The sequence below is a fragment of the Actinia tenebrosa genome, unplaced genomic scaffold (genome assembly GCF_029948245.1).
Source record: "Actinia tenebrosa isolate PJP-AT-01 unplaced genomic scaffold, QUT_ActTen_1.0 PGA_scaffold4__44_contigs__length_22323623, whole genome shotgun sequence".
Lineage (NCBI taxonomy): Eukaryota > Metazoa > Cnidaria > Anthozoa > Actiniaria > Actiniidae > Actinia > Actinia tenebrosa.
In genome coordinates, this window is record NW_028292581.1 from 20,080,887 (window position 1) to 20,102,101 (window position 21,215).

At 38.5% G+C, this 21,215-nt stretch overlaps 1 protein-coding gene across 2 annotated transcripts; it reads right to left on the reverse strand.

The window, feature by feature from the left end:
* Positions 1–915: 915 nt before the first annotated feature.
* Positions 916–20,271, reverse strand: LOC116296500 (sterol regulatory element-binding protein cleavage-activating protein). Of its 2 annotated transcripts, XM_031704523.2 has the most exons (24): positions 19,554–20,266; positions 19,306–19,405; positions 18,348–18,505; positions 17,150–17,302; positions 16,604–16,680; positions 16,106–16,223; positions 14,718–14,832; positions 13,740–13,821; positions 13,027–13,153; positions 12,235–12,347; positions 11,934–12,028; positions 11,325–11,423; positions 10,632–10,883; positions 9,742–10,091; positions 8,570–8,930; positions 7,982–8,097; positions 7,035–7,234; positions 6,321–6,676; positions 5,695–5,780; positions 4,383–4,695; positions 3,513–3,593; positions 2,622–2,837; positions 2,170–2,232; positions 916–1,923 (listed from the first exon to the last, which is right to left on the reverse strand). In XM_031704523.2, the coding sequence occupies exons 1-24, from the start codon at positions 19,703–19,705 to the stop codon at positions 1,741–1,743; spliced, it is 3,966 nt and encodes a 1,321-aa protein (XP_031560383.2). In that variant the 5' UTR covers positions 19,706–20,266; the 3' UTR covers positions 916–1,740. The 2 variants fall into 2 exon arrangements, with proteins under 2 accessions (XP_031560383.2, XP_031560384.2); XM_031704524.2 differs by lacking the exons at positions 916–1,923; positions 2,170–2,232; positions 2,622–2,837; positions 3,513–3,593 and adding an exon at positions 5,440–5,510 and having other exon boundaries at positions 4,509–4,695; positions 19,554–20,271.
* Positions 20,272–21,215: the final 944 nt, after the last annotated feature.

Consider the following 21,215-nt stretch of genomic DNA (forward strand, 5'->3'; position numbering starts at 1 on the left):
TTTAGCCTCGTTTATAGGCAAGCTATTCACACATACCATTAAAAGTCTGTTGGATTTAAAAACAGTTGACTTTTGAAAATGATTTACTCTTAGGCTAACCGTGTACAGATGAGTCTTTAGAAAACAGACAATTTTAAATATTGTTAAATATTGTTGTTGCTGTGCTGTGCTCTGTGCGAAGAATCCTTTCGCTGTTTTTGTTCTTGAGCTGCGAGGTGTTTTTGGCCATAGTGCAGTGCCTTGCACAGTAATTTCATAATTTTCATAATTATAGATACATCGATATTACATGATTTTTTAGCTTTTTTTAAATTTTTTTTGTTTTTTTTCTTCTTCTATATATTCACTTATATTTTAGGGTTGGGTTTTGTTATATTTTTAGATTTTATAAGTAATGTAGATTGGAGGTCCACATCAGCTACTAGCCTCCATTTTATGATAACCTGACCTTATGTTTGTAAATAAAGTAGGTATGTACACAGCGGTATTTACGAAGTGAGAAAAGGGACAATAGTGAGTCAAAGTAATGATGAATCTTGTCAAAAATGTCACGAAAAGGAGGAAAAAAGAGAGAAAGAAAACAAGGAATGAAGGATGAAAAAAAAAAAAAAAAAAAAAAAAAAAGACCAAGGAAGATGATGAGAGTCGTTCTCACGTTTATTACTATTACCAAGACAGACAATGTTATTATTTATAATATATAAATGCCGTGGCTAGTTTACATTTAATATAAAAATATATTTGGTCCTATCATATTTGCAGTGATTATTACAGTTCACTATTTTTTGTCTTTTAAGCCTAATTCGCAATTAGAAATTTGAAACTTTGTAATTATTCGCTAGTAAAATCTAGTCCAGTTACTCCTCCATGAAGTATTTCAGTAAAAAATTAAATAATAACATCAAACCAATAATATCATAGCAATCATCAGGCTTTATTCCAAAGATGCTTTTAAATCTTTGTCGTTATTAAATCCTTGAAACTTCCCTTGACTATTCTATTTCACAGTTCTAGATACAATTGATTCTCATTCCACGTAAAAGTCAAGGATTCTACATACGTTCTACTCTGGGAACCTTGACAGCGTTTCAAGTTTTTTCACCTTTACTATGAAATCCAAGGAAGCACCATTTACACGGAAAACCCAGAAATTTGGATTCATCGCGGGTGCCATTCAACGGAAGTCAATATTTCCCGCCAATTTTTCGGTTGGTCGCGTGTACCACTACCGGAAGTTGTCATTTCCTGCCTTTTTTGGGTCGGCATATGCTCGTATCATTTGTCTAAAGTTTTGCTTCTTTTTACGACATTCTGATTGGTACTTGACAAATACGAGCAAATTTCCAATCAGATGAAATAGATGAAACTAGTGCCAATGAGTTACAATTTCCAGCGAGTACTTCATCACTCGAACTACTTTCTTTCAGACACAACACCAGTTTCTCTTGCATCTCGTTTTGAATCTGGGCTACATCCTTTATCTCTTCATCAAGCGACTATCACTAGTATCCCTTTCGGTAAGCCATACATCAACGACCTAGATAGTCACCAGTTCCTCACAAACATTTTCCACATTAAAAATTAGGCTCCATTTTTCCTTTGAACTTCAGTCATCCTTGATTTCCAGTTTCCCCTCCAAATTTCATGTCGTGGAGTCTGGGGGTTAATTCCAAGTGCTACTGAACTCACTTTTACTTAGATCCTTCGAACCTCTGACGTATTTAACAAAGCAGAGAGGATTTATTCTGCTTTGTTCATTACTGATGGAAACGCAATGACGCGGAGTTCTTTACCGTAATCGCAGACGACCGTTGCCGTGTCGCATACAGTCACGTGACGAACGAGTACTGAGGAGTCCCCGTTGTCAAGAGGTATACTTTTAACCTGCCTGCCGGCTACAAGATCCCAGACAACGATGCAGCCCTAGAAAATAAAACGGCTTTGTATTAGGAATATACGCTTGTTACGATCCGTTGACGCCTAACAATGTCGCATGACCTATAACTTCATACACTACACTAAACATGGCATTCATGAAGATTTTTTACACAAACAATCGGTTTGCAAAGTATTGTTTGTATATTTGTTAGGGCCCCAGAACTTTTTTTATCACCAGCGTTTTGCCCAATATTATTGGGCTTGTTGGGTCAAATCTAATATCGCACATACCTGGCCGCCAGTGACGAACAGATTGTTTGACATCATGGACACATTCGAACACAAGTCTGGAAACTAGAGACAAATATACAAATATTATTTATTTTTTAGAGGGTGACACTAAAAAGTGTGAACACTAAAAACCATTTCTTAAAGTAACATCTATTACCCATGACCCATGATCAATCACTGTATTTCTTTCCTCTTTTTTAATATATTTTTTCTGCAGGGTGGTGCTACACAAAGTTCCCTTCGAGGCACATTGCAACCAATTATCAACCACTTTAAAATCTTCACACCCATCCCAAAATCAACCTATTAATTAAGAAATCATTAGTAAAGGGTGTATACGTCTGTCCGATGGAAGGTCAATTCGTGTTGAGAGATGGGACCGCCATTTTACTTGGTCATTCTAGCCATGTGAAGGCGTAGCTACAGATGTTATTACATGTTTAATACCATACCTGGCGTAGCTTATAGTGGATGCATTTGCCTTTATGTCTGTCCCATATACACATCGAGTTATCTATACTGACACTGACTATGTTGTACTGAGTGCATGATATGGCTATCACTGAACATGTGTGGCCTCTTAAGTGTTGTAAACACTCCCCTGTGCTTACGTCCCATACACGAACACCTCCATTCGATGCGCCGCTGATAACAAGACGAGGTTCGCTCTGAAATGATAATAATTTGATAATATCGGCAGAAACGCTTAGGTAGACGTCAAAAAACCAATTACTGATACCGAGACATCTTATGGGATGCCGAGGGGGCAAAAGCGTAGAAAATTCAATAGCTTTAAAGCATAGAGTGGAGGAAGGGGAGGGGGTGGAGGGAGGGGGGGGGGGAAGGGGGAGGGGTTTTCAAATAATTTGAAGTCTTGGCGCCATTAAGTCTTGGTAAATAATTTGAAGTCTTGGTGTTTCGCATATTGTTACAAACACCGGTTACCATCAAATTCAAATGCTTCTTAAATGTGCTTCTTGAAAAGAATAACGTATTACAAAAAGACCCCCTGACAGTTGTGAAGTCTATAAATTTTACAGTTGATTTTGTTTGATGTGTTGTTCTCTCCCTTGCCACGGGGGTTTTTCTCCGAGTCCTCCGGTTTTCCTCCCTCCGTAAAAACCAACATGTGAGCTGAGTGTTGTATGTTGTAAATATAGAATGTAGTGGTAGTGCGTGTGGAGGGAACCTCACGGAAGAGCCCCTTACGAGAAGTGATGATTGTAAAATTAATGTTTATTATAAGTTTAATTATCGTTTGTGCGGGTATTCACAGCCCCCCGCCCCATCCCAACACGTTCATACATAAACTAAATCAGCTATACGTTATTACGGTTATGTACCTCTAGTATTTTTAATGCTGTTATACCATCACTGTGACCATGTAATGTGAAGATACAAACACACTCGTCAGTCCGAAACACCTGTAGATATTTAAAAGACGAACACTGATTAGTACGAAATACAGCGGTACCTCTATTACGCTGACACCTTCGGGATCTCCCCTGGCGTCCGCAGAACAGAGGTTGAATTTACAGTGAATATGTGTATGTATATATATATATATATATGACCCAAGCCAGAGTTCCTTTAATAATGGATATCCGCTTAATAACGAGTTCGCTTAATAGCGGCAGACCTTTACGCTGGTACCTCTTAAGCGAACACTTTCGAGACCATCCCCTAGTGTCTGCTGAATATGCAGAGGTTGATTTTACAGTAAATATGCGGGAAGAAGATTTCGAGGATCCGAGCCAATGTTGCTTTAATATAGGGTGTCCGCTTAATAACCGGCCCGCTAAATAGAGGTAGCACTTTACGTTCGTACCTCTATAGACCCCTTGCAGCACGTCGGAATGCAGCTTAATGTGGAGGACATAACAATAGGTTTCAAATTTTCAGGAGATTGAAATTCTTTTGTTTTGTCCTCCAAATTGAGCTGCTTTGACGTCGCAAGGGGTCTATTAAGCCATCATCTTCAATACCTTGCGTGGTGTCCACTGATTAGGGGTTTCCGCTGTGTTGGACGTTCCGAGGTCGAGAAAAAGACTGGTTCGAGTTGTCATTGAAGTATTGCGGGGCTGTTTTAGGGGACATCTTTCCAATGTGGTGTCTTTTTCGTTCCCAAAAACATACCCACAATGCATTGCAATGCCAACTTCACACGCTCAACAATCAGAAGGCAAGATGTATGACAATTGTATATGCCTTACCTTGAGTGTCCTGTCATGGCTGCCCGTCACAACCCTTTCTTGTGTAACCGTCATCACACTAACAGGTTGATGATGAGCCCGCACTCTGTGTGTTAAGCTGCACATCACAGGTAAAGCATGCGTAGATTCGGCTGTCGTACTTGTCCCAGTGGTTGTGGGACTGATGGTTGTAGACACGTGATTTGGATTTTTTCGCGTTGTCCTTGGTGATGACCTCTTGATAGGAGATGCATTGATGACCGTGGGTAACACAGGGGAGATAAGACTTAAGAAATCTAACGTACCATCGATACGTGCGACGGCCAGCTGAGGTCTGCGAAAGAAAGAAAAATTAAAATTTGAGTGTTTTTTGTTGTTGTTGGTTTTTTTTTTTTTTTTTTTTTTGAGCTGGGAGGGGGTGAATGAGGGCGGTGGGGGTAACAGCGGGGCAGGGGGGCAGGGGGAGTGACGCTCTGGCGGGGTGGGGGACGGCAATACATTCACCTTTCACTTATTAAGGTTCTTTGGGTTTGGGTCGTTTGTTTGACTCCAGCATACACTACATATACTAAGGAAGGCATGACATGGTGGCATGGAAGGTGTAGACGTAAGATAATTGTTTGATTCCTGAAGACACCACATATACAATGAGAGGTATTATGGCATGAGTAGAGTGCGGCGACACCAGAAGCAACCAAGGAAGGCGTGACATGGAGGCACGTCTTTTACACTGAGGTCTTAGGGTGTCAATTGGTTTGTCATAGAGAAACGAGTGGTATACAGTCCAACTTTCTCTTAATTCTCATTGCTGAGGCTTCATTGGTCAGGTCTTTGGTTTAATGTCTCCATACCGACATGTACCATTAAGTTTTGTTCTACTCTCCCTTACCACCAAGGAGTTTCTCCGGGTTTCTCCCATTCCTATTCCTTCTATGAGCTGGGTTTTGTGTATATGGTACCTTATAATACTCTTATCCTTATGGGGAATTGTTTAAAAGTAAAACATAAATAGGGTTCAATCTAGGGAAATGAATCTGAGAGAAATGTTAGCCAATCAGAATCGAGAACATTTCCAAACCTGAGGTGTCACTTTTCCTCTTGAAATGATGGATTTCCAGGCCACCAAATATGTATATATAAAAAACGTTGCTAATAAGAGGTTGATAACAGCAACATGTTAACTAATGAATTTTAACAGGTTTTTATTTTCCGCTGCTCATTTTCACAGGCTTCATTACACGTGACGTCATTTCTAGGTCACGATCTCAGATCAGCTGGTGTAGGTGGATAAGAACTGGGAAAATGTCATTTATATAATAGGAGTAGTAAATACCTGTCAGGAAGAAATGCTACACTAGTGACACCATGTCTGTTCTCACAGTACAGACAAATCTGTCGACCTGAGCTTAAACCCCAAAGCTAAAAAATGAAATGAAAATATATGTCAAATATTAAAGCTGAAGAAAAAGTAAAACTAGGGTTCAAGTTTGAACCAAAGAGGTGGTTACACCACGCGATTCTTTGTTTTGCTGTAACATCTGTTTTACATTGTGATGAAGACATATAAGAGGACATGACCACACTGAGAAAACTTCGCAAGCGTAAGAACCTACAAATGACGATCTGATAAGCACTGTAAGCTTGAAGACGATGGCTCGCACACAATGAAGTGTTTTTGCCGTATTGCCTTTTTGTGGATGGGAGTGGCTTTTATGTAAAAAAAAATCTTATCGCGTTGACAGAGCCGCGCGCAAAAATCATTTATTGATGGATGCGCATTATTCTCTCTCGCCGTTTGATTCTGTACATGTAGATATAACCAATTCTTTACTTTTTCTCGGCTTTCCACCGCATACCCTGTCGATCACTCGCTTCGTTCAAATAAGACTCAGTAACGAGAGAGATAATGTGCCACTAATTGTTCCTCAACATAAAATGAAATAGCGATTCTAATCGTACCTCAACAGAGCCATCACTGCATCCAGTTACTAATAAATCCCCTCTACAGTCTAGACACCACACAGCAGCCGTTCTGTGCAGTCCATCGTGCCTTGCACCAGCAATATTAAGTTTGGGGGATTCATCTGAACACGAAAACAAATGGTCTGGGTATTCGTCGTCGCTCGACCAGCTGTTTAGTGAACGCGAAGAGCTCCAGCGAGGAGACCAAGACCTGACCCTTGGGGAACCCCCTTGTTGGCACAACGGTCCAAAGTCGTAGCCAGAATTGTCGCTGGGACTAGACTCTATAGAACCACTTCTATTTTTGAGATTATCCTCTTCGTTCTTTATGGGAAAGTAGACATTTTCGTCGCCTGAAGGTAAAATGAAATAAGTAGTGAACTCAAGAACCTCATGCAGGCAGACTAATCTTTTACTCCGACGAAGGAAGCCCGAAACGTCAGTACAATTTTAATGATTTCAAGGTTCCTTGTTATTCATTTGTTTGATTTGACGCACCAAAACAGTCCCAACTAGTAACCGCTAGTCATTATCAGAAAAAAAGAAAGAGTAATGGAAACAAGCAAGGAAAAAAGAAAAAAAAAGCAAACCAAAGAAAATAAAAACGAAACGAAACGAAAAAAGGAAAAATTAAAGGAAAGAAAGGAATGGGAAAGGAGAGGAAAGGAAAGGAGAGAAGAGGAGAGGAGAGATTAAGAAAGGCTAACGTACCTGATGCGTTTAGTTGAGCAGTTGTGCCATCCGAGTCAGAAAACACATCTGGACTGATACTATGCGTGTTGTCATAAGGAGCCTCGTTTTCAAGGCTTTCGAAGTATCTTGTTGTTGTAAAGTTTTTATCTGGTTCATGGCTTAAAGATTTCTTGTCATGTCCTGATCTGTTACGTCTACGTCTTGGTATGGGTATTTCACTACAAAAAAACGTTGTCAAATGCGTTTCTATTATTTACAGGAGTTGAAATTTTCATGTACCAAATGCTTGCCGAGGCCCCGCCCACCTCACGCTCCGCAGACCCTGTGAGTTAGTGACGGCAACTTGAGTTTGTCCTCCTAAAAGACTACTTCGACGATACCTTGAATCACAAGGCATTATGAGTCGTCCAGGGGACAAATAGACAAAGCTTTGTTACAATAATAGCGCCGATTGCCATTTGCGGTTTACGAAAAGACAATTTGACAAAGATAAATTATTATAAATGAACAGTTCCACAACTGAGGAAATTTCTCAAATAATGTGGGTCGACATTTCAGCATCTTCGTTTCGTTTTGCCCCCTGGACGACCATAATGCCTTGCGATTCAAGTTAGCCACCACACCGTCGAAGTAGTCCACCAAATGCACTGAGCATCGACGCGAAAATTTGCATAAACAAACTACAAACTGTGCAATCTGATTCTGCAATGGATTTTTTTCATACGTTATACGTTTTCCCCTCTCGAGATGTCTAGTGAAATTTGTTTGGAATAGACTTGTGTAATATTTTCCCCATTTCAGATCACGTGTCATTCCCTAGAATATTATTTCTTTGCTTAAGGTTGTGCAAGAGAAAAAAAACCCGAATATTTATAAAACTCAAAGGAATAATTTTATTACCAAGGGAATGGAAAGTGGTCTGAAATGGGAAACATTACGCCCAAGGTAGAGAGGTGTTTGCTTACCCACTCCTGTTGATGACCTTCAAGCATTCACCAGTGTTCCTGTCCCAAACTCGAATCTGCCCACTGAGACAGATACTGACGATACTGGACATGGTGCATTTCATGTGCTCCACAGTCTACAAGTAGATACAAATAAATGTGATGAGTTAGATCAATAATATTTGTTTTCTGTTAAGTAGACGTTTCGACCATTTACCAATGGACTTCATCACTAAAATGATGGCTACGGAGTACATTGGATTTTTTCAAGACCGAAGTCTTCGAATCTCAAATCGGCTAATAAAGTAGCAGCATCGTCCTTTTTTTATTTTATTTATTTATAAGCATCTACGAACTGGTAGATCAATCTCAAGGATCAAATAATACAAATAATCAAAAACCTGCCAGTAATGAAAATGTAAAAAAATAGTCTTGGAGTGCAACCACATGACCGAAAAATCCCTTGAGATATAAATAACAAGGTGCCATCTTGGTTAATCTAACCAGAGAAGCTTTGTAAAGAATGCTTTGTATAGCAAACCAGCATGGCGGTATATGACGTACCATGGTCCCCTAGAATAGTCAGCTGTGGTTTTAAACTATCTTTACCTGAGGATGTCCCTTGAGGCTGAGGGGAATCGCGTCAACTAGTTCTTCATGCTTTAACCATTGGTTCCTTCTGCTGAACGTTTTTGGGCGAATTTGCATGTCATTGAGATATTTACAGACAAAGAATAGAATGAACATGACAAGCACACCCAACACTACGCAATATAAGGCGTTCAAGTAGTATTCGGGGTCTTGTGGATCGAGATGCATTTCGTTCGATTCTCCTGGGTCCTGGATTGTCTGAGGCGGGTAGGGTTTAGTGGAGTCGGCCTTTGACTTTTGTGTTCTTACTCCAAGAGACCTTAACGATTGGACGTCCATGGAGAAGCCTAGGTGGACTGGAGGAAGGATACTGATGTATCTGTTAACAAAAGATATTTCAATATTTTAAAAACAATTATATAAGTTGTCGGACGGAGACCCGAAATCCACGACCGAGTAGAACGCTGTAAATCGTAAAACATTCATAGCTGAACAACGTGGTTTCCATTCTGGAATATAATGATGGATGGATGGATGTCCCAGATGGGTAAGTAATTGATGGATAGGACATCGATGAATTGATTGAGATGGATGGATGGGATGAAATGGATGGAAAAGTTGCATTAAAGTGCAAATGAACCCTTTGACAATACATTCAGTACTGGTTCTGCATAAAGTAAATAGTTGATTGGTAAAGTATTTCTTGATTTGAGTGATGCGTCTTTAAGTTATGAAGGTTTATACTTCCAATACGTTAATGATGATGACGTCAGGTAAGGTATTTGAGTGTTTTTGTTGTAACTAATAATACTAAATGCTGGCCATTTTGAAAATAAAAATTGTAAATAGCTTTCATGTAAACCATGAGTAAAATAATGATGCTTTTTAAATACTGTTTCTATGAACCAGTTCGATTTTGTACATTTGATTAAGCCTTAATAGACGTCACACTCATTAGCATATTGGAAGTATAAACCTTCATAACTTAGAAACGCATCACTCAAATCAAGAAATATTTTACCATTCAACTATTTACTTTGTGTAGAATCAGTACTGAAAGTATTGTCGAAGGGTTCATGTGCACTTTAAGCTCCAAGATAGACCACCTCACACTTCGACTAGCCTCTTCATGCTCAGTTGCACATAAGGCATTCAACAAACACATACAGATAAATCAATTCCCAACTTACCTTCCCATGAGGCTTATATTATAATAACTCAATAGCTGAGGCCAGTGACGTTTCGACAAGCCCTTCCATGATGACCCTGCAACATTTACAGGTTCACTTCCCATCCAAATCCTTCTTGAATCACTTCCTTCCCAGAAGTTTTCTTTTCTTTTTTTCAGTCTGTCTTCTTCAATATTTTGGTGTTTTGGTTCCTCGTTGACATTATCTGTTATGATTTGCTGAATAAGTTTACTCAAGGTGATGTCTTGATTTGCATTTTGGTCTGGTGGAACGTCGCTTGTCAGGTTGTGGAATGTGCTGGGTGTGACTGAGTAGAATACCATATACATGAAATACAGCACTGCACAAACCTGTTCAGATTAATAAAAGATAAAACACAAAATTGTAGTTGTTTGGATGACTTAAGATTACTTTGTTGTGAAGTGTGATGGTCAGGGTAAGTGTAGTATTGAGAAAGACTGTTGTTGGTGGTGACTGACGTTTCGACAACCTGAACGGAAGTCATTTTCAGAGTCCACTGAGAAAACGAGACACAGTCAATGGTATTTATACCTCTGGTTCGGTCGTAATGTAAACAACGGTAATTAGTCGGTATTGTAAGTTATGTTGGTATTGTTATGTAAAGATTACTCTTAAGGTAAATTATAATTGGATTAAGAAATTAAGAAAGATGGAAGGAAGCAAGAGAGAGAAGAGAAAAAATAATGTAATGAAGAAACGAATGCAGAAAAAAAGCAACGAAACAAGAGAGGAAAAAAGAAAGGAAAAAGAGAGAAAAGGAGAAAAGAGAGAGAAAAAGAAATTAAACAAACAAACACACAGAGAGAAAAAGGGAGGAAGGCTGCGTAAATAAAGGAAGGAAGGAATAAAACAAATAGATCAAGCCTCACCATACAAGCTCGTTGTACCATCCTAGTCCTTGCCCAAAAATAAGCCAGCTTTAGTCTTTTACTTTTACTGGGTATGATAGGACACTGAGGTGGTGACTTGACCGAATCAGGAGGTAAGGGGGGTAGAAGATGGGGCGTGGTAGGGGTCATGGGGTCCAGTTGAGGAGTTCTTTGTGGACGGCTGCTCTTCTGTGACTGATTGTTTTGTCTTATGAGTGCTTGCTGGATGGATATCATTTGAAGGTCTGATATCTAGAATAATGAATATATTAATCAAATGAGTGATTAATGGAAATAATAATACCTTGATGTAAAAGCAATGATAGAACAAGTACAGTACAACAGCTGTTGGTGTACAGGAGGGTGAAATGGGACCCTCACTCATAGTAAAATAACAGATTGGATCAAAGCCTGCTAGGATGTTCCTTGCAGGTCAGTCAACCATTCCTTTAGAGGAGAAGTGTGAACTTTATACCTGATGCTAAAATCTTCCTATCTGTGAGACAGGATGATCCTACTGCTAGGAGTATCCTAGTACCCGAATGAAGCCTGCCGATGTGCAAGGAAATAGAAAGCAATACATATATATAACCGATAGGTTGATTCGTCTTCAAGGAAGATCCTAGTTTTACGATCATCCTCAGGCAAACAGGCCTTACAAAGGGCTTTATGAATTTAAAATATAACATTTACCTCCATTCTTCTGATGTCAATAGACAGGATTGTAGCAAACAAGAAAACTTGTAGGAAAAAATCAGTAAGAAGACCAATAAAAGCAAAGAGACAAAATTCCTAAACAGAAAGAAATATAGTGTAGTCAATAAATGCTACTTCCTTTAATCTCATTGAACCCTAAAGCAACCCCTTGGCTGATGAAGGGACTTGGTTTGGTTAATTCACAGATTCAATTAAGATTTAGCATGTTGAAGTTTGAAGAATGAGTAAAACCAGAGAATCAAGAGAAAAATTCTTGAATCATAACAACACTAATAGCAGCTGTGCTGGAGCTTAGGGATGACGAGAGACATACTCTGTAGTCTGCAAAGCAGGCGTTCTTGTTGGTTTGGGGAAAAACTGGGGTTTTGGGGGAAATTTGGAAATTTGGAATAAGTGAGAATTGAAACCAAGCAAAAAAGGCAAGTAGTTGAAACAGAAACCCCAAAAGCCTGATTCTTCCTCAAACCCATCACAAGAATGCCTGCTCTGCAGGCTACGAGAGACACAACAAAATTATACATGAGACTCTAGGGATGATGGTAAGCACTCTAATGAACTTGCATATCTTTAATCATGATAACGTACCTGAATGGCTGGAACAAATGTAAAATAGCCCAGTCCAAGCACAAACATTTCTGTACCTAGATTCTTTAGCATATACTTTCCCTCCTTGCTCAAACCTGCGAAGAAAAAATGAATGAATGATGGAAAAAAACGAAGATAGAAAAAAAGGAAAAAAGAAAGGTGGAAAGTAAAGTAGGAAGGAATAACAATTTGTATAGGGCCTATCCAGAACTGCTCTAGGCAAAAGGAATGAATGAACGGACAAACAAACAAACGAAGGACAAACTATTGAAATGAAGAAAATTAAGTATCATAAAAATACCTTGAGCAACTCTTATCTTGACATCTAAATCAACTGGTGTCGACACCACACTTTTAGTAATGACCAAAATGTTCTCAACTCCAACCATGATAACAAGGTATGGAAACACCTCACTATAATCAACAGACAATGATTTCACTTAAATTGTTATTAAGAAGACAGTCTTGTATAAGTGTAGCATACCACTAACACCAGAATTACATGTATCTTCAAATTCATTTTTTTTCATAATTATTATCCCTTTGAAATTTGTAAGATAGTGTTTATTAGGCCAACAAAAGGAACCACATGTATGCAGGGGCTTAGGAAAGATTTTCCAAAGTGGGAGCACAAGTTCAAAAGTCTTCTATTTTGCTTGAGCTTCCAAAAAACGGAAGCAAAAAAATGGCATAACGTATGTTTCATGTTTGAAAAAATAAAAAATTCAAAATTACCATGTAAATTCTGAAAGGCTGCCATTTTTTTCCTTCAAAGGGAAGGGGGGTATGGCCCCCTTTGCCCCGCCTTTCTACCTGCCTATGTCCCTGGTATGAACTGAATAGATTCTGGTGGTAATTAACAAATAAAACAGCTTTTTCCGTGCTCCATTCAGTAATAAAGCACGTAGGAAGTGACGTAAGCACAAAAGAAGTGTATGCACACTTCTTGAGTGCTTACGGCGCTTCCAAAGTGCTCCATTCACTAATAAAGCACAGTTTTCGACCAATCAGGGTGCGCATACTATCCTAACTATATAATAATGTTTGATATCAAGATACACGTAATGCCAGGGATCAGAGAATTTCTTGTTACCTGCTGTCCAAAGTTGGTACGAAACCAAAGAATGTAGAGACTCCTCCTGCCATAGCCAAAGAAGCCATGACGGTAATGACAGCACTGAAGGCTAAACCCCACTTGGACTTGACCATATCAATCTTGGCTGTAGGAGTGAAAATGTCAATTCAATGTCCTCAAAACAACTTTCCTTAATTCGCTTGAGGCCACAAAACAATCAAAACTTCAAGTCAAGGTGGGGTCTTGACAAAATGCTGTGAATGGATGAATGCATGAAATCCAACTTTGACTTGGAGGGATTGTTTCGAGGTAAATGAATTTATAAAAATATGTCAATTATTTGAGATAATTATATAGATATACACTGACACTTGATTGGTTCTAGATGGCAGAAAAAACTTGAACTTCCTTCATTTAATTATTTTTTGCCGGATTACTAATGTTGTATCCAAAACCTTTTCAAAAATACTTTTTTTCCCTCATAAGATATATTTTTGATTTCAAGATACGAAGCAGAACCTTTCCCAAGGGACCTTGAGCAGAATTGATTAGTTATCAAATCCATATATCTGCACGACTGTTTGTTGCAAAAGGGCAAACATGATGAAATGATTAGTCTGTGGTCGACAGTCATCATCATCATGCCTAGCCATTGGGCAGCCATTACATGTATGTATTTTTAGCCATACCAAACTAACTAATATAAGTACATTTATTATTATATTACTCACCCACTGAAAAGGCAAGGTACAGAAACACTACAAAATATGCCACACTGATTGGACCCAGTTCTACTAAACTCCCTGTTTTACCCTGCAGGATAAGAAACATTGAATTGCAATCAGTACTGTACAACAGTTACTGTACTAGCAAAAGAAACTTGAGATAAAGTCAGAAGATAGTCATTTAAATAACCATACTGTATGTATGTATATGGCAGATAGTCACATGACTTTGTCAAGGAATTGATATTGAGGTGTCAATAGAGGTTTTGCGCCATCATGTGTTGGTGCCTATAATACCAGGGCCGTAGCCAGACCAAAATCTTTACCAAGGCAAAAGAGCGGCAAAGGGGGAGTCTTTAGAACTAGGGGGTTTTGGGAGCATTACATCCCCCCCCCCCCCCCGAACATTTTTGAAATTGAGACCCTCGAAAATGTGATTATAATAGAGTATAGGGGCATTTGTGAAAATTTACAGAGGCAACTGCCTCATTTGCATCATAGTGGCTACAGCCCTGAATATAGCTTGGGCTGCCTGTGGTTTGTTGGCAGAAAAATGAAATCACTTTGCTCTTGGGAATTGAATTCTTTCTCGTTTAAAACAATTGTATTGTTCCTTCCATCTAACATGCCTGCCGTCACGTGATAGTGCAAAACCTCTATAGACCTAATTTGTCTTCAGTTTGTGTAATGTTTACCCATTTCTGTCCAAGTGTCATTCTCTTTAGAATAATATTCTTTGTTTGAGTTCTATATATCCATGCTTAATATGTGTCTTCTCATGTGCAACTGTTAAACAAAGAAATGATACTCTAGGGAATGACAGGTGGTCTGAAGTGGGAAAACATACCATTAGGGAGAAGTTACACTAATTAAAGTATGATACGTGAATCTGAGGTTTCGAATCTGATTGGTATCGGCTCTTAAACTAGTACAGAAGTCTACTCACATACGTCTGAATAACTCAATTGTTAGGTACTTTCATACCTTATAATATATATGAAACACTTGTTCATCATTGCCCATACTATCACTTCCATCTTTGTCTAACTCAGGGACTGGGTACATCTTCTGCAGCTCTTTCTTCAATCCTGCAATATAACTGATATTCCACATACATTTTAGGAAAAAAATTTCGAAAGGTTTTTCACATGACAATATTCCCAAACTATCCTATGTCAATAGTGTTTTCCACAGAATGTGACATCAAAGTTTTGCATCATGCAGACAAACCAAGACCGCCTAATAGACTTCAACAATGTTTTGTTGTCAACTTGTTTCCAATAGTCCCCTTCACAGTTCCATGCGCCATCTTGAAAGGTAAACCTGACTATCAACAGCGGACAGCGGTGACCTTGCGTTGATAAAAACATGTGAATACGGTATCCAGTGAAATTGCCAGTGAGTCCGGTCACCCAGACTAAAGATAGCTGGAGTCATGGTCCAGTCACCCGTAATACAGTACATGGTTCAGATACCCGGAGTTAAAGTCCGTCCACTACTTAAGGGAATTGTCAAACCAATAACACATTAATATAACTTATTCAGCAGTAGTAAAGTTTTACAAAACATTCATAAGTCATTTTATAATAATTTTGGGCAATCATTACTAGGTATGACCACCAATAAACGAAGATCAAGTCAGTCATGATTGGCTCGTAAAATATCCTTAGCCAACTTTTAATTCGGATTTCGATCGATAACAAAAACTTCTAACCGTTTGTTTAAAAGTTCTCACATTTATCATTTTTAAATGTAACTGTGGGGATGTTTAAAAAGCTCTCTATCATTGCAAGGTCACTGCTGTCCCTGCTTTGCTGCACAAGCACCGTTACCTTTCAAGCTGGAGCAAGGAACTGTGAATGTGACTATGTGTATTAGTGTTAAAAGTGTGACTGATAATATTAATCATGTGTTTACAACGTTTCCCACAAGGCTTTGCAATATCTATTTTTAGTAACCATGATAAACACTATTTCAATGATAGTGGTCACAGTTTCCTTGGCAATATGATGTGTTATGGATTAAATGTTAAAACTACACAAGTCACTTAACACCTTTGTCAGGCCAAGCTCAAGTGAATAAAGTCATAATTTATTTGATTTGTCCCAGAACTTATTTCACTTTGGTTCACAGAGCTTACTGCTGAAAGGTGATTTTTCACTGCCTTTAATCAAAAATAATCAGTTGCTAACTTTAATTTTATATTCTTGGCTATTCACGAAAAAGCTGTTGAAATGTCGGAGTTTGAAGAAATATTAAATCATTATTGGCATCCATATCCATGTTATAGACCCAAATTTGAGGAGTTAAAATTGCTTGTCCCAGGACACAGAGTGAATCAATTGATGTGCAGTCAGTATTACATACAGTACCTGGGCTGGTGAGATGTCATGATCAATGTGATAGCATACTGAACATCAAGGTCAGATCCTCTGCCTTGCATCTTAGGATACAAACCAGTCTGCTTTAGTGATGTACCAAAAATAAATTCTAAAGTAAAAAATAAAAGCAAATTAGAATTGCTAGATATGTTACAGCGAAACTCAGAGAAGCAAACTTGTAAGTGCCCAGTAGTTCTTTGGTACTATAATGATTATATTATAGTAAAGAGCACAATTCAACTTTGTCAAAAATTTGTCAAAAAGAAACTTACAAGTGGGAGTATCAATGGTAAAATACATAGGACAGTAATAGTACATGAACAGTAATAGTACATGTATATGTATATAAGTTACCTTTTAAGTGCATGCAATATTTTAGTAAAGAGCACAATTCAACTTTGTCAAAAAGTAGTCAAAAAGAAACTTATGGGAGTATCCATGTTATAATACATAATACAGTAATAGTACATGTACATGTACATAACTTACCTTTTAGTGCAATGTTGAAAGCAGGTCTTCCATACTCCTGATATAAATTGTCAAACACTTCAGTGTCGCTGGAAAATCTAAAACAAAAAAAGACAAAAATTGAATAAAAAACAAAGAAGCTGAAATTGAAAAAAAAAGGAAGAGAACAACAATGTCATCTTTCCTTCTTTCATCCCCCCTTCCTTTAACCCACTTCTCATTCTCCCTCTTCCACCATCTACCACAGAAATACCACAGCAGAATAATGGAATACTGTTGAATAGACAACAGCTTTCCTGTGAAGGTGGTTTGGAAATGTGTTCTTAATTTGCATTAAATTTCATAAACTTTTTCTTTGATTTTCTCCAAGAAATATTCATGAGTTTTAGATGTAATTTGAAACACTTGAGAGAGTTCTTCCTTTGATTTCCAAACACCGAAAAGTCAGTTAAAAAACTCGCGCTTTTTCAACTCACTTTTCGTTGTTTGGAAATCAAAGGAAGAACTCTCTCGCGTGTTTGAAATATTACTTCAATAAACAAGCAAGTCTGAATGACGTGTGTATACCTTTCAATGTCTTTGCTCCACAAATTAGCTGGAGAAAGTAACAGACATCCTTTGTCTGGTAAAAACTGACCATCTTGAAGTCCTAATCCTGACCGCTGTCTTATTAATGGTCCAGATGTAACATTAAGACAAACGCTAGGCATTCCTTTACCACTAAAATAAGATGAAATAACACTCAAATCAAATTAATTTAATCAAATTAATTTTGTCAAACCTAAAAATAAAATGACCCCAAAATAACCTCTGGGCTGAAGAAAATCAGAGGCTAGCTCAAAGATAGAACCCTAAAACTGCCTCTAGGTTGATCAAAGTAAGGCCACGGCTCACTCACAGATTCAACCCTAAAACATCTGGGCTGATCTAAGTCAGGGCATGGTTAGCTCACAGATCAAACCCTGAAACAAACTCTGGGCTGATCTATGTCAGGGCATGGCTAACTCACAGATCAAACCCTGAAACAAACTCTTGGCTGATTCAATGTCAGGGCATGGCTAACTCACAGATCAAACCCTGAAACAACCTCTGGGCTGATCTACGTCAGGGCATGGCTAACTCACAGATCAAACCCTGAAACAAACTCTGGGCTGATCTACGTCAGGGCATGGCTAACTCACAGATCAAACCCTGAAACAAACTCTGGGCTGATCTACGTCAGGGCATGGCTAACTCACAGATCAAACCCTGAAACAAACTCTTGGCTGATTCAATGTCAGGGCATGGCTAACTCACAGATCAAATCCTGAAACAACCTCTGGGCTGATCTCAGTCAGGGCATGGCTAACTCACAGATCAAACCCTGAAACAACCTCTGGGCTGATCCAAGTCAGGGCATGGCTAACTCACAGACAGAACCCTGAAACAACCTCTGGGCTGATCTCAGTCAGGGCATGGCTAACTCACAGATCAAACCCTGAAACAACCTCTGGGCTGATCCAAGTCAGGGCATGGCTAACTCACAGACAGAACCCTGAAACAACCTCTGGGCTGATCTCAGTCAGGACATGGCTAACTCACAGATCAAACCCTGAAACAACCTCTGGGCTGATCTCAGTCAGGACATGGCTAACTCACAGATCAAATTGGAATAGACCTTTTCAACCTGGGCATAATATTTTCCCATTTAAGACCCACGTTTGTCATTGACTTTGTTTAAGAAGACACACGAATATAGATACAACTCAAACAAAGAAATCTTTACCTGTGCTTGTCCTTGAATTTGGAAATTGCCTTTGTAACAAGGAAGGCAGGCTTCAATGCTTCTCTCATTACTTCATTACTTTGAAATGTTGTCATCCATTGAGTCAGATGACTGGTAAGCACAAACTGTACTACATACATCAGTGGCTTTCCATCAAACTTGTCATATTTTAAGGAGGAAATATAATTATTTTAGCTCAAGTGTCATATAAGATGAGAATATTGTTGCAGGATGTGAGAACAATAATGTGAATTGAGTTTGTTTGATGTGTTGTTCTCTCCTATGCTACGAGGGTTTTCTCCGGGTTCTCCGGTTTCCTCCCTCTGTAAAAATCAACATGTGAGTTAAGCGTTGTGTGCATAGAATATTAAATGTAGTGGTAGTGTGTGTGTGAGTGAAAAGTGTTCCCAACTAGTGCGAAAGCACTACAACGACTAGACACTTAAATAAAGTGATCTATTTATTTTATTTATTTTTATCTCTTAGGGGTAAAATTCAGCGATTTGGTATCTTTTAGGGTGTTGAAAATGAAATTTGGAATTTCAGCATATCATGGCATCTTTTAAGGTATCTCTTAGGGTTGAAAAATCACCCATATACTTGTAATATGTAAATGTAATAATAGTTCATTTGTGTAAATATAATTAATTGTAATAATTGTGCAAAATAAATTGAATTGCATGTTATTTTTAAATCATCCAACCACTCCCTTTGGTATCTCTTAGGGGTATTTTTGGAACTTTTCAACAAGCATACCTGATACTTCTACCTTGGAGTCAACCCCATCCCTCTCCCCCTGCCCCCTGGGATTATGTATCCCATGGAAAAAGTATAAGAGTTATCGTAAACAGCATTAGGGGGTGACGGTTCACCGCAGAACACCCCCTAGATCCACCCCTGTATACTGTAACACTATGTATTTGATCCTGGATATCGCAACCTCTTAACTTGTTCTTACCCAGTGTGGTTTAATGCTTTCATTGCCAGGAAATATAGACGTAGTCCTTCCTTCTTCTGTTGCTGGACTGTTGAATCCTGGAGACAGAAATAGTGGAGCACTAGAAGAAGAAAATAGACATCCATTTATATTTTAGTCTAATTTGCATTCATCCAGTGTATTTGTATGAGCATTCCAAAACTTGAAATCTGATGATTAAAATAATATAAGTATAGGTTTATGTGGAGTAGGCATACATGTATCATTACCTGCATGTAATAACGACGATTGCAGATAGAAATATAATAAGTTTAGGGTGGGTGGCACAAAATAGTCCATGTTTATACCACAATAGAGCGATCAATTCACTAGTAGAGTCTTCTTTTATAGCTTCCTCTTCTGATCCCATATCGTCTTCCATAGTACAAGTATCCCAGTCTTATGACCACAGTGTTTTTACTTCCTCAATTTGACAGTAGATCCGTCCAAGAATTTTTTTATCATATATATGCAACACTACAGTAGTTCTAGTTGTTCTGACAGAAAGCAATAGTAAGGCGTCTTGACGTGAAAGTATTAACCCTCAGAAGCATCCCACGTTTTTAAAATCTAGTACTACGTTAAAAATATCACTTTCTGTCATCGTAACTGGTGAGGCATCGTATGATTTTGAGAGAACAATAGAGTAATTAATTCATCGTCAACAAGCAAAGCGTATCACTTCCCTCTTCTCGACAGACTTTTCAGCTGTTCTTGATTAAGTCAGCCCTCGTTCTCGCCAAACCGACAACCCTGGAAATCAAATAGTAGTTCTGTCATAGCAGTGGTATTCCTCATGTGTCCTTATTCTAATATTGCGCTATTTTGGAGTGAAATAAGAACTAAATGGGGATATTTTTCTTGTCTGGTCGAATCAGCTAATTTTGAATCCCGACGCCATTACTGTAGAACTCGCGCATGCTTATCATTGGGATTACCGCAGTTTGCTTTAACGCTGGCGCAATAAAGGAAGTCGCTTTCTTAATTTTTTTTGCTGCAACTCTATCATCTTCTATTTTGCCATTTTGCTAATGTATTTGTTATAATTACTTTTATTTAGTACTCCATGTAATTTAATTATGTGTGTAAATAGATATATATAGACCTCCTGGATGAGTTTTTTTGCTTATAAAAAGACCAGTTACAGGGCTGTATATGGCGTTATATTCCCGACAAAATTCAACATCAGGCTTTCAACATTCTTATAAAGAATTTAGTGTTTCACTTGCAATGCAATATTGTTAGTTGCTTTTCCGACATTGAAGATTTCGATTTCAACTTAGCCGTAATCTCGTCCAACATTCGAGTTCAACGATTGAACATTCGTTAATAGCTTTCCGTGCCTGGACAAAATTCAACATTGCTCTTTTGACATACACCAATTTCAACATTCAACTTTGAGAACGTTATTTTCTAAACCGTATATTAAAATGAACCATTCGGAGTTTCTCGTTCAAGGACCAAGGTTTTAAAGTTTTTAGATACAAACACATAATCTTTCCGTCATTGTTGGATTACAATCCAACATTCATGTTCTACCATTGAACTTCACGCACGAGTGCGTTTGACCTATGCCATAGTAAGCCGCTGTACAGTGATGACGTGGGCTCATCACAGGCAACCCATGCAGTGTGAAATATTGATTCCAATATGGCGAACTCTTATCTCGAAGCTCGTCGTATCATTCTACAGACAATTTCCGATTTAGATAACCGAGACAACACGCAAGAAAATGATGGAATTGTAATGAGACTCGATTATCTTTGCCGATCTCTCACAAACATCGATACAACCTCTGCATCTCAAACAGATGCCATCGTTCATTCGATCGAAGAAGCCAGGAGTTGTTTAAAGTGCTACTACGACGAAAATCGCTCAAACTTGGATTCAGC